Here is a 14,749-nt window from a genome sequence, read left to right on the forward strand (position 1 = left end):
ACCCCGCCTTTATGCATGGATACAGGGAGGCTCCTCGTCTCCTTCCTGTCACAGGTCACATTGCCCTGCTGGGACAGACAGGAGGTCAGTGCCCCCTTGTGTGTCAAGCTCTTCTCCAGCCCATGATTAAAGGCTGCAGAGCTGCCAAACCCCGACCACCCGTGACCCGCCCCTACTCCAGCTGTGGGAGACGGGTTTGTGTGTGTGCTTGTGTGTTTGTGTATCTTATTAAAGGAATAGCTGTTTTCAACCTAATGTATGTGTACCACATCTGTCATGCTATATATATATATATACATTTGTGAATTTGTATTTTTAGTTGAACTATCCCTTTAAAAGTTTATGGGCCAGATTTACTAACAGTGTGCCAGCGTAAATCGTCTTTTGCCATTAAAAAACTACTGTCACGATTTACTAAAGACACGCAGTGAAAAATTAGCGCTGAAAAGGCGTAGACAGTGCTATTTTTGCGGCTGAAATGATCTCATATGCATTTGTAGGAGTTTCCCTTTCAGACACAAAATTTATGGGAGGAGAGTATTTAAATGAATCACGCAACGCGATTTACTAAGGTTTGCGCTATACAATTTACTGGTATTTGCGCCATTATTTACCGTAAAAAAAAAGCATGTCTTAAACCAGAAGCTAATTTGTGCTGATCTTGGTAGATTGCATTGGTCATTATGGAAATGATCTGACGGCTTCATCTGTGTTCTTTAATTTGCGCATCGTCGGTAGTATATCTGGCCCTAAATGTGTTATATGGTCAATACAGTGTGTTTCTATTATAAGTGCATACTTACTATAAACACATTTCCTATTTGTTTATGTGTGGAACAGAATTTAAAGTAGCCTATTCTGTGTAGTAATTTATGGTTCTTATGAACTGACTCTGCCCTTCTTTACAAATTTGAGCTGATAGAGAAAACCCCTAAACACAATCTGTCACTTACTGTAACTCCTATTAAAACATTCACAGAACAAGAAGTCAAAAAGCCATAGTTCAAAAACCATGGGGCAGTATTAATGTAGCTGTAGAGATTTCCATTTTATTCATGGCTTCACATCAGTTACAAAAAGAAGTATGGGTTGAAAGAATTTTTGTATTATCTAGCAAACTGCAAGACAAAGAGAGGGGGCAGATACACACAGCTTGAAGAAGCTGATATAGCCCGTATGAATGACTTGGAGAAATGGAGAGTGGGGGTGGGGAGGTTCATTTCAGGCTTGTTCCTTGGTTGGCACAAAAGCATGCTACGGCACGCTCAAACACACAGCATATGCGGTCCTGGCCTGATTCTCAGCATTAACACAACTTTTTTCAGGGTTGTGACAGCTAGACGTGTGGTGTGACCACGTTTTGATTCTGCAAGTGTGAATGATCAAGATTGTGTTGTTTCATTCGTATGTTTGTGGCTGAAGGAAATTGAGTCATGGGTAAGAGCTACTAAGGAAGCAAATGAGATATACCATACCATTTGGGGCTGGCAAGATTTTGAAAAGAAGTCAAGATTTTGCTCATAAAGGCTGCATTTATTTGATCAAAAATACAGTAAAAACAGTGATATTGTGAAATATGATTACAATTTAAAATAACAGTTTAAAAAAAATAAAATTATTCCTTGTCTTCAGTGTCACATGATCCTTCAGAAATCATTCTAATATGGTGATTTGGTGCTTATCAATGCTAAAAAAAAGTTGTGCTACTTATTATGTTTGTGGAAACCGTGATCATTTATTTTCAGGATTCTTTGATGGATATATCCATCATCTTTACGGTCACTTTTGATCATAAAAGTATCAAAAGTGCTTGCTGATTGAAAGTATTAATTTCTTTAAAAAAAATGGAATTACAAATCTAACTGACCCTAAACTTTTAAATGGTAGTGTATGAGAGAGAGAGAGAGAGAGAGAGAGAGAGAGAGAGAGAGAGAGAGAAAAAGGGTTTGCCATACACAAACACTTAAAGTCACAATTCACCCTAAAATGAAACCCATTTTAAGAGTGATGGAACAGTATGGAGTAGTAGAATTAGGGTGGAGAAATTGAATAGCTAAAAGGCAGAGACAACACCCAATATCAGTACGAGAGAGAGCAAGAGACAGAGCAAGAGGACAGAAGCCCAGAAATTAAGAAGGGAATGGGAGGGGGATGCTTAAATACTCTGCAATAAAGCAGAGCACTGAATGAAAATCTATACGGCGAGGCATTCATTAGCACTCGTTTGATTAATAGAGAAGATAAAGCAACACTCACACGCACATACGCTTTGAAACAGCGAATGCAGCCACGCCCATGCAGACACAGAGCAATGATTCCAGATGTTTGCTTAAACCTGCAGCTTTAGTCACAAGTCGAGAGAATTTGGACATGACAATGGTTTTCATCACAGCCTTATTACTGCTTAATAGCCACGGATGGAACATCACACTCACTCCATCCCGTCTCTCTCTCTGCCTGTCTTTCGCTCACTTTGTGATCACTCCATCTTGTTCATTCATCCAGTACTTGCTTGCATCAGTCCAGAGCTATGCAGATGAATTATTGATGAACGTACCTCTATGAGGGAGCCAAACAAATGGGGGAAGTGAGTGAGCGAGAGTGCGCTAAAAGTGAGATAGTTACCTCATGGATTTGTCACTTTCTCTTCGTTTCCCAATCAGGAACTATTCTGCACTAATCTGCAGAATTGTTTCTAAAAATTAATTTTTTTGGACAGTGTCACAATTTGCGTCACAGCTCTGGAGCCGCATGTGTGATGGATTTCAGCACCATCTGTGGTGGACAGTGCCAGAGCACTAGCACAGACCCGCAGGCTGTGTATAGCTCTCATTGCACGCTTCCAGCACCGATGGCTGTGGACAGCACCTGCTCTTACATTTCAGAGCACACATTCTGGACAACTTCTGTAATCTGTACTGTTCAGTGCACCAAATAAAACACACCCAGAGCTGCATGATTTGAATTTGGCCCCTAACCAGCTCAATTGAGTACAGCGATTGCAGGCAGTTTGCTGCAAGTATAACAAGGCAAATGTTCATTTTGTAAAATGGCACATAAGTGACTCGCGAGAGGCTTAGGAACTTTGAAGCACTTTTGTTGGTTATTTAAAGATTGATGTGATCCCAGCTGCAACAAGTGGACAGGTGTGTGGACCAGAAACTTAAGCAGCTAATATAAGGAAAAGTTTCATAGTTACCGACATGTGTATGTGTGTGTGTGTGTGTATATATATAAACTAAATATTCTGCAAATATTTTGTAAACTAAATATGAAATATTCAAACATAAATAAATCAAATTTAAACATATCAACTTTTTTTTTTTAAGTGAAAAACTGGTTATAAAAACCTGATCTTCTGAAATAAGACGAGTACATTATTGTAATTTTTTAAATAATCTATTTTATAATTTTCTGCAGATGCACATTGTGATATGTTTATATATTGCATATACCCGATTACTCTCATTTGTATTGAATTTGTTTGGGTGAGTTCATTAATCCACTAGAAAAGCACTTCATTTTACTGGTGTTACATTAGCTGATGCAGCTCAAACAGGTCAATCCCTGACATTTATTGAATGCATTATTTGAAACAATCATATTCTTTCACAAATGTTCTTCTTAAAAACCTTATTAGTGCATTTTTTATATTTTGTGCAGTGATTTTTCTTGTCATATTTTTGCACATTTTTGTCTTTTATCTTATTAACTGAACTCTTTAGTAATAACAAGCATTTTTACCAGTAATTTTGTTGACGAGATTAACCACTGAAGTATCAGCAAATAGATTAAATGACGTGAACCCTTGAACTGTAGATTTACTGTGTTCCTATGTCACTGTTGTGTCCTTGAGCAAAGCACTTAACCCAGTGATGCTCCACAAGGAGCCGTCCTTACAGATAGTTGTTTGCTAATGGCAGATAACAGCATCTCTCATTTTTGATTTGTAATGATGTAATGTGTGAGAAATTCTAGAGGTTAAATGCACACTTACATAATAAAGCTCTCTGCGCTTAACCAGAAGGCTGCCGGTTCAAGACCCACTTTTAGAAAGCCATCACTATTGTGGGCCCCGGAGTAAGGCACTAAACCTACCATAACTTAATTTATTATGTTGTTAAATGTTTATTTAATTTTATTTAAAATAATAATAATAACAATTTTATTATTTTAATTTATGGCATTACTGGTAAATTATTTCAGTTTTTTTTATTTTTTATTAATTAATACTTTTTGTATGTATGTAATTTCTTTTTCCTTTGGTAACACTTTACAATGAGGTTTCATTAGTTAACATTAGTTAACTAGTTAACATGAACTAAGAATGACAATGAACAATACTTCTATAGCATTTATTAATGTTAATATTAATTTCAACATTTACTAAAACATTATACAAATCAAAAGTTGTATTTGTTAACATTAGTTAATGTACGGTAACTAACCTGACTGTATTTTTATTAACTAACATTAACAAAGATTAATAAATACGTACTGCTTTTTCTGTAATTTCATGTTAGTTAATGCATTAACTAATGTTAACAAAATGAGACCTTATTGTAAAGTGTTACTCTTTCTTTCTTGAAAGAAAGATTTGAACTGAGTTGAAACTGAGATGAGAAGCAATGTTTTGAATATGTTTAAGGGATTATATAGCAGAGGCACGAAGGCCAATGAGAAAACACTATTAACAAGCATAAACAAACATCTGGGTGGTGTAGGAGGGCTGGTTTAGGTGGTTGTTGCATTTTTGTCCTTGAATGTGATAGTTGGTCATGAAGGATACCATCGTTTTTGCACAGCAAGAGTTGACAGTTGTGTGACCTTCAGCTGGGATGAAGAGAGACTGAGTGGGGCAGCGTTAACTGGGGGTTAGAGGAGATTGGTTTTGATGAAGTTGAGCTTGAGTGGTCAGCGAGGTGCCAGAAAGGCATGCTGAGATCTTTGCTGAGATTGTAGACATGGAAGAGGAAATGAGATAGAAAGTGGAGTGTTGTCAGCCTGACGGCAGCATGAAATGCCATATGATTCAGTGGCTCAATCAAGTGATCTGGTGTCATCATCATTCATGATATACGATTATGTGGTTGAAAGGTTCCTGGGTTCAAATCCCAAGTGATTTTGCTCTCGTAGTAGCAGGGCATATTTGATTGCATTTGTTTTGTTATTTTATTGACTTGAGTAATTTGACCTGTACTTCATGTTGCTATCAATACAACGTCCTCCACCTAACAGTTTGCATTTGGTAAGAAATTTTAACATCTGACATTTAAGAGTAAAATGGGATTGATAAGGGTTTCTTCCATCGCCAACTTTTCAACTTTTGTGTTGGGGATAGTTACTTTTAAAAGTAATGCATTACAATATTGCGTAACTCCCCCCAAAAGTAATTAATTGCATTACCCAGTTACTTTTTATGAAAAGTAATGCGTTACATTACTTTTGCGTTACTTTTTCTCACCTGGGCTGGGCTTGCTGTTTTTTTAGTTTTTTTTATAACAACAAAAAAAAGTTATATTTTTGGCAAATGTTAAGGGCCTTTCACACCAAAAGTGAAATGAATAAGCCTTAAGGCCAATTTATACTTCTGCGTCGGGTGCGCGTAGTAGGTACGGCGTAGCATACGCATAGACGCGTATCATACGTCGTACCCTTCGCCGTACCCTGACGCGCACCTCCTCAAAAATGTAACTACGCGTCGCGACGACGCGGACCGCAAGATCTGTGATTGGTCGGCTTGGTAGCATCGCATTTCCTCCTACACATTTCCGGCGTGTTCTTCTGCACCGCCCGTCATTTTTAAATTCGGTTCAACCGTCAACAGGTTCACAGGTCGCACGTACCATCTCCTCTGACGCCTTCTCTCGTTTCTGCCTTTTAGTTTTAGTAATTTCACTAAAACTGTTTTTCCACCTCGATAAGCTCCAACTCCTACATGATCCACTCTCTTTCAGACGCTAGTAGCCTAAACTCAAAACAGCCGCGAGGAATCTAAACACAGTGGAAAATTAAAACCCGCCCCCCCGCCAACTAGCGTCTCGGTGGTGTAACTGTAGAGCAACACAGACATAACGCAGAAGTATAAATGCTCACGACGGCGTCACCTACGTGCGTAGCCTACGACGTACACTACGGCGTACACTCGACGCAGAAGTATAAATTGGCCTTTAGGCTGAAGAAAATGAATATTTACGCCTGTACAGTAGAGGGCGCCGCTCAAACAAACCGTTCAGCTGTGCTGCCATTCTGGATTAAAGAACAATAGGATACAGGAGGAGGAAGTTCAACACTCTTATTTCTAAATCTAATCTAAAGTAATTTTTGCTTATTAGTATGGTTGAATTAGATAATTGAAGGTCAGCAGGAAAGACATTGGTTAATAAAGTGAGATTAAATACATAAAGTATATTTATGTAATTTAATATAGTTAATTGTTTAAAAGTTTTGCGTAAAATTCTGAGATTGCATTTTACTGTTTTTATTTATTTTTAGGAATACTGAATGTTTTTGTGCAAACGAGATGAGTAAATGCATGTTCACATTTAGTCTTGAACTAAAATAACCATCATGTTGTTTACACAGCGCACACAACACCTCCTCACTTTATTTCTCTCAACAAGCTCCTCATTTGAACCGTGTACCACACGGAGCATCACCGCATTTATCAGCACACCGCAGCGTGATCTGTGAATGAATTTACTTGCTGACTGTCTCCATCACTCGACTTCTACCCATCGCTGTGAGATCTGGTGAGAAGCGATCCATTTCGGTGCAGAGTTCTCCGATACAAACCACAAATCAAATGTATCGATTAAACTAATTTAAAGCCAGATGAAACATCGCTAAAATTCTCAAAAACACTGATGCGGAAAACTATGGCGTTATATGTGTGCCTCAATCCTGAGCGAGTAATTGTAAGTTTTGAGCACAGAGAACTATATTTTGCAAGCACATTACATTATATTTTGAACAGAAATTAACAATCGCAAAAAAAAGAGAAAACGATTCCGTGTTCAATAAATGTATTTGCTTGTTTGGCACTTTTAAGTTAATAATAAAAAAAATACTTACCAAAATGTGTTTTAATCCATTAGTCTCGCTGTTGTCAGTTATTTTTTTCGATTTTTTTTTTCAGTAAGCTTCCGGGAAGCTGTAGATAGTTCCATAGATATCATATAATAAAGGATTATATATGGATATGGATATATATGGATATCTATGGATAGTTCTACAAGACAGGCTTTGGTTCTACTAGCGATTTGATTGGAGACCAACAGCCAATCACAATTGACCTTTCATTTTCCGATTGGTTGATTTTGTGGCACACTTGTAACGCTGTTGCAAGTTGAGCGAGCGTGTGTGTCAAGAGTTGAGCGCGCACAGAATTAAGAGGTTGAGAGAGAGAGAGAGAGAGAGAGAGGGACTTGACAGGAGCGCAGAGAATAAGTTTGTGAGAGAGCACCTGAGTAAACTGCGTGAGAGGGGTTATTATTGCACGTTAATTTGGATAATAGCAAACAAGCAAATACATTTATTGAGCACGGAATCGTTTTTTTTTTTTTGCGATTGTTAATTTCTGTTCAAAATATAATGTAATGTGCTTGCAAAATATAGTTCTCTGTGCTCAAAACTTACAATTACTCGCTCAGGATTGAGGCACACATATAACGCCATAGAAAACAGGAGAAGCACTGAGCCACACCGATACAGTCAGCAACCAGTTCAGTTCAAACCTGTGGATTGAAACCACAGGTCGCCAATATGATTTCCTGTTGTAATCAATGGGATTGTGTCATAAATATCCCACATTTATGACACAATCCCATTGTTTACTGCAGTAAATCATACTGACATATATATCGAATTTTATTATATTATTAATAAAGACAATTGTATTAAAGGAGTGATGAATTTCACAAAAATAATTCAGCTTTGCCATCACAGATTTTTTTATTTTTTTTATAATATATGATAATTGAATACAGTTATTTTAAATTGCAATAATTTCACAATATTCCTGTTTCCCCTGTATTTTTAATACAATGAATGCAGCATGGGGAAGCATTAGAGACTTCTTTTAAAAACTTTTCACAATCTTAGCAAACCCAAACTTTTGAACAGTATAATGTACTGCCAAACCAATAAAAATATGGCAGAAGATATTATGAAGGAGAGAGGAAAGAGCGGGTGGCTGCACATTGAGCAGCGAGAATTGTCTCATGTGAGTTGTTCTCAGAAGAGTCACAGGGGGTTCAGGCAGGCCGTAGGCTGTGTCACTATTGTGTGGGAATGAATGACTGAAGTTGCCTATACAGTACTTTGTTCTTGACGCAGCACACAATGTTTTCTTCAAACGCTTTTTTCATGTTTGCTCTTGTTTTCATTTCTCTGTAGACGGTGCGTCATGGATTTCCCTATCAGCCCACAGCTCTGGCATTTGACCCGGTGCAGAAGATCCTTGCCATCGGCACTCGTTCCGGAGGAGTACGGCTGTATCCTTTTTTTCCCTCAGTGATCCAATGCTGTTTCCTCCACAGTGTAATTTCAAGACTTTGGGAGGGCTTTTGGGCTTTGGGATAGCTACTTTCTGAGGTAAGGTATAATGCTGTCATGTTTCCTTGCTTTAAAGACCTCCCTATGGCATAGAGGGGTGTAAGACCATTTGAGTGACTCCCAGAGGAATCGCTGCACAATGTCACAAATGCATTAATACTGAGAATGACTGACAGAAAAATTGAGAAAGACAGACAGACAGACAGAGAGAGTGAGACACCCAGTTCCAGCATAGTTGGATAAATAATGGCTAAACATGAGTATTGGCCACTAACAGAAACCTGCATTAGCTTAGTATTTTGTTCTATAATTCTTTGGCAGCATTATTGAACAGGCCTGCGTGGATTCTGTGCCTGCAAAACTCCACAGAAAATGAATTATTGAGTGAAATCAGTGTTCTTGCCTTACCAGTAAGCCTACAATGTTTTATTTTCAGAGATGTCTGATTCGATTTGCTGGGTAATTTCCCGTCTTCAGTCATTGTTTGCATTTACGTCATGTAAACAATAAAAAAGGGCCAACTACTTTGCAAAAAGCAGTGCGCTTTCAGAAGCACATTTAAAAAAAAAGAAAAAAAGAAAAAAAGAAAAGAAAAAGGTAAATGGCTCCAAACAGATTTAAATGTTCCTTAAATATTGTGCCGTGCGGTTCACTTGAATAAGTGTGAACATTTCTATCCAAACCCTGGTACGCACCAGACTGCCAAAAAGATAGGTCTCAGTCTGCTTCCAAACAAACTCTGGTGTGATTTGAATGTAATATGAATGCAACAGACCAAAAACATAAAAAAATCAAAAAAGTTTTTTTTTTTTTTTTTATCTTTAGGTTTGGTCTTAAAAATTACAGTGTGAATGCTTAGGGAACCAGGACTAAATGTATAATTTGTACCTAGAGAACTAAACTACAACTACACACCCTAAGACTCAGTTTTGCTACATTTTCCCACATTTAAATCCATTCCACATAATTCTGCTGACTTTTCCTAAAAAAAACTAAAATCAGCTTAGAAAATGCAAAGTCTGCAGTTTCCATGTCGGAATTATTCAATACAGATATAATGAATTGTAAATTCGCCAAAGAGAAAGAGCTCACAATTTAGTAGAGAATTTAGAAGTGAAAATATGTGATCTGATTTGTGGTGTGTGAAATTTATGAATAAATTAATCCTGTTCCTTTAACCCGATCCTAGCACTTGTACAGCTCAAGTGTCTGAAGTGTTTTATGATTTGGAAACATTGCCTGCAAAAAAAATCAACTTAAAATGTTTTAGTTTGTCCTTAATGATGATGCTATTTATTTGGTTAATCACAGAGGTTTGCTTGCGATATTGAGAAAACAAAGTCTGTGTGCAGAGAGTCAGACTAAGCAGGAAGTAGAGAGAAGAAATGCCCAGGAATTATGTGGCAGACAGATGAAAGGAGGGAGGGAAAGAGAGATAGTGAGCCATTTTTGCATCATAGTGAATTAGCTTTGTGCTAATTATGGACCTGTCATTACCGTAGATAACTATAGGACTGTGTTACTTAACTGTGAAAAGCATGACTCTCCCTGTCTCTCTCTCAATCTGTCTCTTACTTTTTTTCTGATACTTTTTCTTCTACTGTTTGTGTCTTTCTGTCTGCCCTTTCATCCGCATGTATCACATGCTAATGAGACATGAAAGGAAGGGGCTTTGACTTTATTGGGAGCCATTTCTGTGTCAGCTGAAGGTTTTGGCATGGACTATTGTGTAAAGTCAACCGTGTGCACAGATTTTAGATCATCATTGTATTCTGTTGCATGACATCCACTGCAAGGACCTTTGATACCTATTTAATATATAATATACTTATACTACTTTTTAGCAGTTTGGGGTCAGAGTAATATATCTATATATCTGTATATATCTATATAACAATCTTTCATCCTGTATACATCATAATGTACTACGGCTTACTGATTGTGTTTGTTTCCGATTAAGTTTGCATTTTGTTCGTCTTACTTTCTCATTCCTCACTTTTTCTCTTTATCTTTTCCTGGGCAGAATGGTACTGTATATTTAGTTCTTGTTCAGAGCTCTGTATTGATTGAAAGCAGCCAAAGTTAAACATTCACACTGCACTATTGATTATCAACCTCTCTGTGCACTCACTGCATACACTGTCTGCAAATCATTTTTATAGGGGAATACTCAACGTGTGCATGGATGAGTTTGCACTTGTGCTCGTTTTAGAAAGATTTGTAAATATATTAAAATAGCGCCTCTCTTTATAGCTTAGGAAAGAAAGACATGTGGCAGGTGTAAAACATACGCTATCATATGTACTGTGTATAAAAATAGGCACCATGCTGATGTAAGCAAGGAGCACATTACACTGACAGGTTTTATTGATGTGTGTGTGTGTGTGTGTGTGTGTGTGTGTGTGTGTGTGTGTGTGTGTGTGTGTGTTTTGATGCAGATCTTGGCAGGATGGCAGTATGCAGGGCTGAGATTGGTGTGGCATTCACTTTACTGCAGTCAGCTAACTGCATAAGCCCCATGAATGAAGACAAATAATCAATCTCATACCAATCCAGTAAAGTCATTCTGAACTTGTGGAAAAGAAGCAATTTGACAGAACCAAACACAGATAAAAAACCTGTATTAAGATTCTCTTTTGACAAAATACATACAAAATTATTTTGCAAGTGAATTTGACCCCTGAACTACAGTAAGAAATCCTGACAGAATATAACCGTCACATTGATGTAACAGTCTTAACAGATTATGCTAGCTACTTGTGTGTGTCTGTAAGTGTACACCACGTAGGTTTTGTTTGAACATTTTTTTAGACAAATATGTTTTAGACAAACAGCAACAAGTTCTTTCCAAATTCTTCAATAATGGCACAATTATGGAATGGTACACAATATACATTTTTAGATGAACTGACTAGTTTGTGAGTAGGAGAAGCACCATGCTTATTTTCATTGCCATTTAGAAAAATTGAGCACTGGATTGAGTTTGTAAACGGTTTTTAAATGCAAAATGGTTAAAAGTGTAGAAGTTTGGGGTCGTTCACTAATGCTCACCAAGGCTGCATTTATTTGTTCAAAAATACAGTAAAAACTGTAAAATTGTTGTATATTAATACAATTTAAAATGGCTGTTTTCCATTTTAATATAATTGAAATGTTGGCATAGCTGAATTTTTAGCATCGTTACTCCCAGTCTTCAGTGTCACATGATCATTGAGAAATCATTCTGATATGCTGATTGGATGCTCAAGACACACTTTTTTTTAACCAATGTTGTGCTTTATTGTTGTGGAAACCGTGATCATTTTTCTTAGGATTCCTTGATGAATAGAAAGTGAAACAGCATTTATTTGAAATCTAATTTATACTATTTCTATGTATTCAATTTGTGTAAAATTCATAAAAAAAAAAAAAAAATGGACATGGAGAAAAATATAATAGGCCTACTCGCTTTTTCTGAGCTCTATTGCGCTTCTTTTTGTATTGGTTTCTCAAATCCAAATCCAGACATTTTATAGAGAAATAAATGCCATTGTCATTCATTTTCGATAAATAGATGTCTTTCTGTTTCCTTATTAAAAAAACCCAACAACTTTCATTTACATGTAACACCAAATACAGTAGTTATAATAATCACCTCAGATGCAGGGTGTTTCACAGGCAAGCATCATTGTTTGTTACCACGACAATGACATATGCTTCTGCATTCCACACTACTACTTGTGTGTATTGAAAAGGAGCCAAGATCTCCAGAAAAGCTTGCTGGCTAGCACATACATAGTTGATATAATATACAGCTGTTTGTGAATGTAAAAGGTCTGCAAAATTTCAAAGATCAAAGTGCACGACAAATAAAGTTATTGTCTCCCAAAAGAAAGAACTGTTTTCTAAACTGACTGAAACTAGTTGTCAGTAATTTCGGGTCTTGATCCTTCTGAAATCTAAGTAGGTTTGTAACAAATTTGCACATAACCAGCCTATGCGCTTCATTCGCTGCCCGCAAATAACGTCGACCACTTAGCCCTAACGCCCTGCTCAAGTCGTGCTTGCGCTGGTGGTTCAAATTGATCAACTATTTCTTCTAATGCTTCATTATCGGACTCAGACTCGAATTGATGCTGTAAAACCAATGCCATCGTTTCTGTTCATATCAGAGTAGCTGTGGACTACAACAAACGGCTGGTAGGGACTACAACAAGCTTCTTCCCGGGTTGGTGACAGCACAAACCCTAAAATTTACATAAACCCCAGGAACACGCAACAAAGGGGGTGAGTCCATGTTGGGAGTGAGGCCAAGAGTTGTTGTCGCTGTTTTTTACACCCAGGAAAAAAGTTTGTCCTAAAGCTAACAAACTTAGAGAGGTTAAAATTAATTTGAACTGTTCCTGAACATTATAACCTCAACGTTTGTCTGTGCGCTGCACATTTCGCAGGCTATATGCACAAAAGCTTCTCCTAAAAGACTTAGCCATTCCCATTTTGTCAGGACAATCTGTTGTTTATGGATCACAACTTGTAAATATGTCTTATTTTTTGTAGTTGGGTTTTCTATTAACAGTTCCAATTATAAGCTTTATGTAGTTGCTATGATAGATGTAAACGAAGGGCAAAGCTTTGTCTCCGCTCGCCTGCTAACTAACATTACAGTATTGATGTAGTCTTTACTTTAGCTTTTGTAAGCTCTTGCTTTTGTAAGGCTGTTCTCTGCCCATTAGGAAAATGATTCATGATTTTGTGATCGATTACTGTTTGTATTACCATAGTTTTATGACAAATTTGATTTAATGGTGGATAACATCATATCTATAAGAAAAAAAAACATACCACTCTGAAATTTCCTGTGAAATCCATGCTTGCAAAGTCCGTGCTTGAAATCCGTTCAGCACTATCCTCTTGTTCGTTAACATTGTCAGGCTCTGAATCAAGCTCGAAATGGTTTGAAATTGACGGCATCTTTAATATTTACACCTGAGTAGAGCATATGGTTACGAAGGGGCGTGACACTTCTCGAACACGTGCTAAGCACTGCACACTGGTCCAGCTAACCAATCACAGCACATTTCATATTTCAGAAGGAGGGGCTTCATCGAAAACGACGCGTTCAACCAGACTGGGGAGAGAGGAGCTCTGCTGTAATAATGTAAATTATGCGTTTTTTGAACAATCAAGCATGAAAACATATTCTAGTACACCCCAAAAACAAAATCAAGACTTGGTAAAAGGGTATAAAAGGACCCCTTTAAAATAGCATAATAGGAGCACTTTAACATCTCTAGTTCATGCGCATCTGCATGACTCATGAGTTCTCTAACAGCAACCCTGTAGCGGTCAGTTCTAATTTCAATGGCGTTGCATGCTAAATTCTTTTCAATTGTTATCAAATTGGACAGGTGCATTGAGGGGCGACAGTTGGCTTCCTTCCAAACATCGTCCTTTGACGGACAATGTATGCGTCATTCATCTTTTGTGTTTTTGTTAGGATCTGCTCTGTGACACCGGTGCACTGTGAGATGTTTTTTGTGTGATGTAGTCCTTATCGTAGCAGGAAGTGAAGAGAGGATTACTGTCCAATAGAAGACTGGTAATAGAATTCACTACCCATGTGTGTACATACGTATGTTCAAAAACAAAATAATTCAATTCGATGTGCATTTCTCTGAGAGTTTGTAAGATTGGATGTGTGTGAACAGGTAATAGGATTCTCCTCTGTGATAAGCTATCGATTCTCATCAAAGCAGACTAGTGGAAATAGAGAGAGAGGAATTGGTCGTGGAGTGATGATGAATTTTGGTGAGATGGCAAAACAGAGGCGGGTGGAGTCATGTAACCTTCTGCATCATTTTTTTCCCCTTTTTCTGTTCCATTTTTATTGGAAAGGGGAGAGCGAGGGTGTGAAAGAGCAGGAACTGTTTTCATTATCAGTCAGGGCACGTTTAGAGTTCACCGCAGCCTCTGTCCATTTAATGTCGGAATGATGGACGAAACACACACATGCACTCACACGCTCATCCAAACACATCTAACGCAGAGTCACAGAAACATGCACAAACACCAAGGCAATGACAGATGCCTTGTGCGTGTGGTCAGAGTGACAGTGAATAATGCTGAGATCTTAGCGCTGATGCTGATAGTTAGCACGCTGCTGCCATCTTTCCTGCTGACAATATGTCACCCTTTTTTACAGGCTCTCTTCATA

At 37.7% G+C, this 14,749-nt stretch overlaps 1 protein-coding gene across 11 annotated transcripts in view; it reads left to right on the top strand.

The window, feature by feature from the left end:
- The window catches only part of stxbp5l (syntaxin binding protein 5L), a 138,967-nt gene that overhangs the window by 14,653 nt on the left and 109,565 nt on the right, over positions 1 to 14,749 (top strand). For all 11 annotated transcript variants that reach the window (XM_084420869.1, XM_084420874.1, XM_084420872.1 and 8 more), the window contains exon 2: positions 8,398 to 8,495. In XM_084420869.1, coding sequence (XP_084276995.1) covers positions 8,398 to 8,495 — 98 coding nt within the window. The remainder of the gene's footprint in view (positions 1 to 8,397; positions 8,496 to 14,749) is intronic.

The sequence above is a fragment of the Rutilus rutilus genome (genome assembly GCF_951802725.1).
Source record: "Rutilus rutilus genome assembly, chromosome: 10".
Lineage (NCBI taxonomy): Eukaryota > Metazoa > Chordata > Actinopteri > Cypriniformes > Leuciscidae > Rutilus > Rutilus rutilus.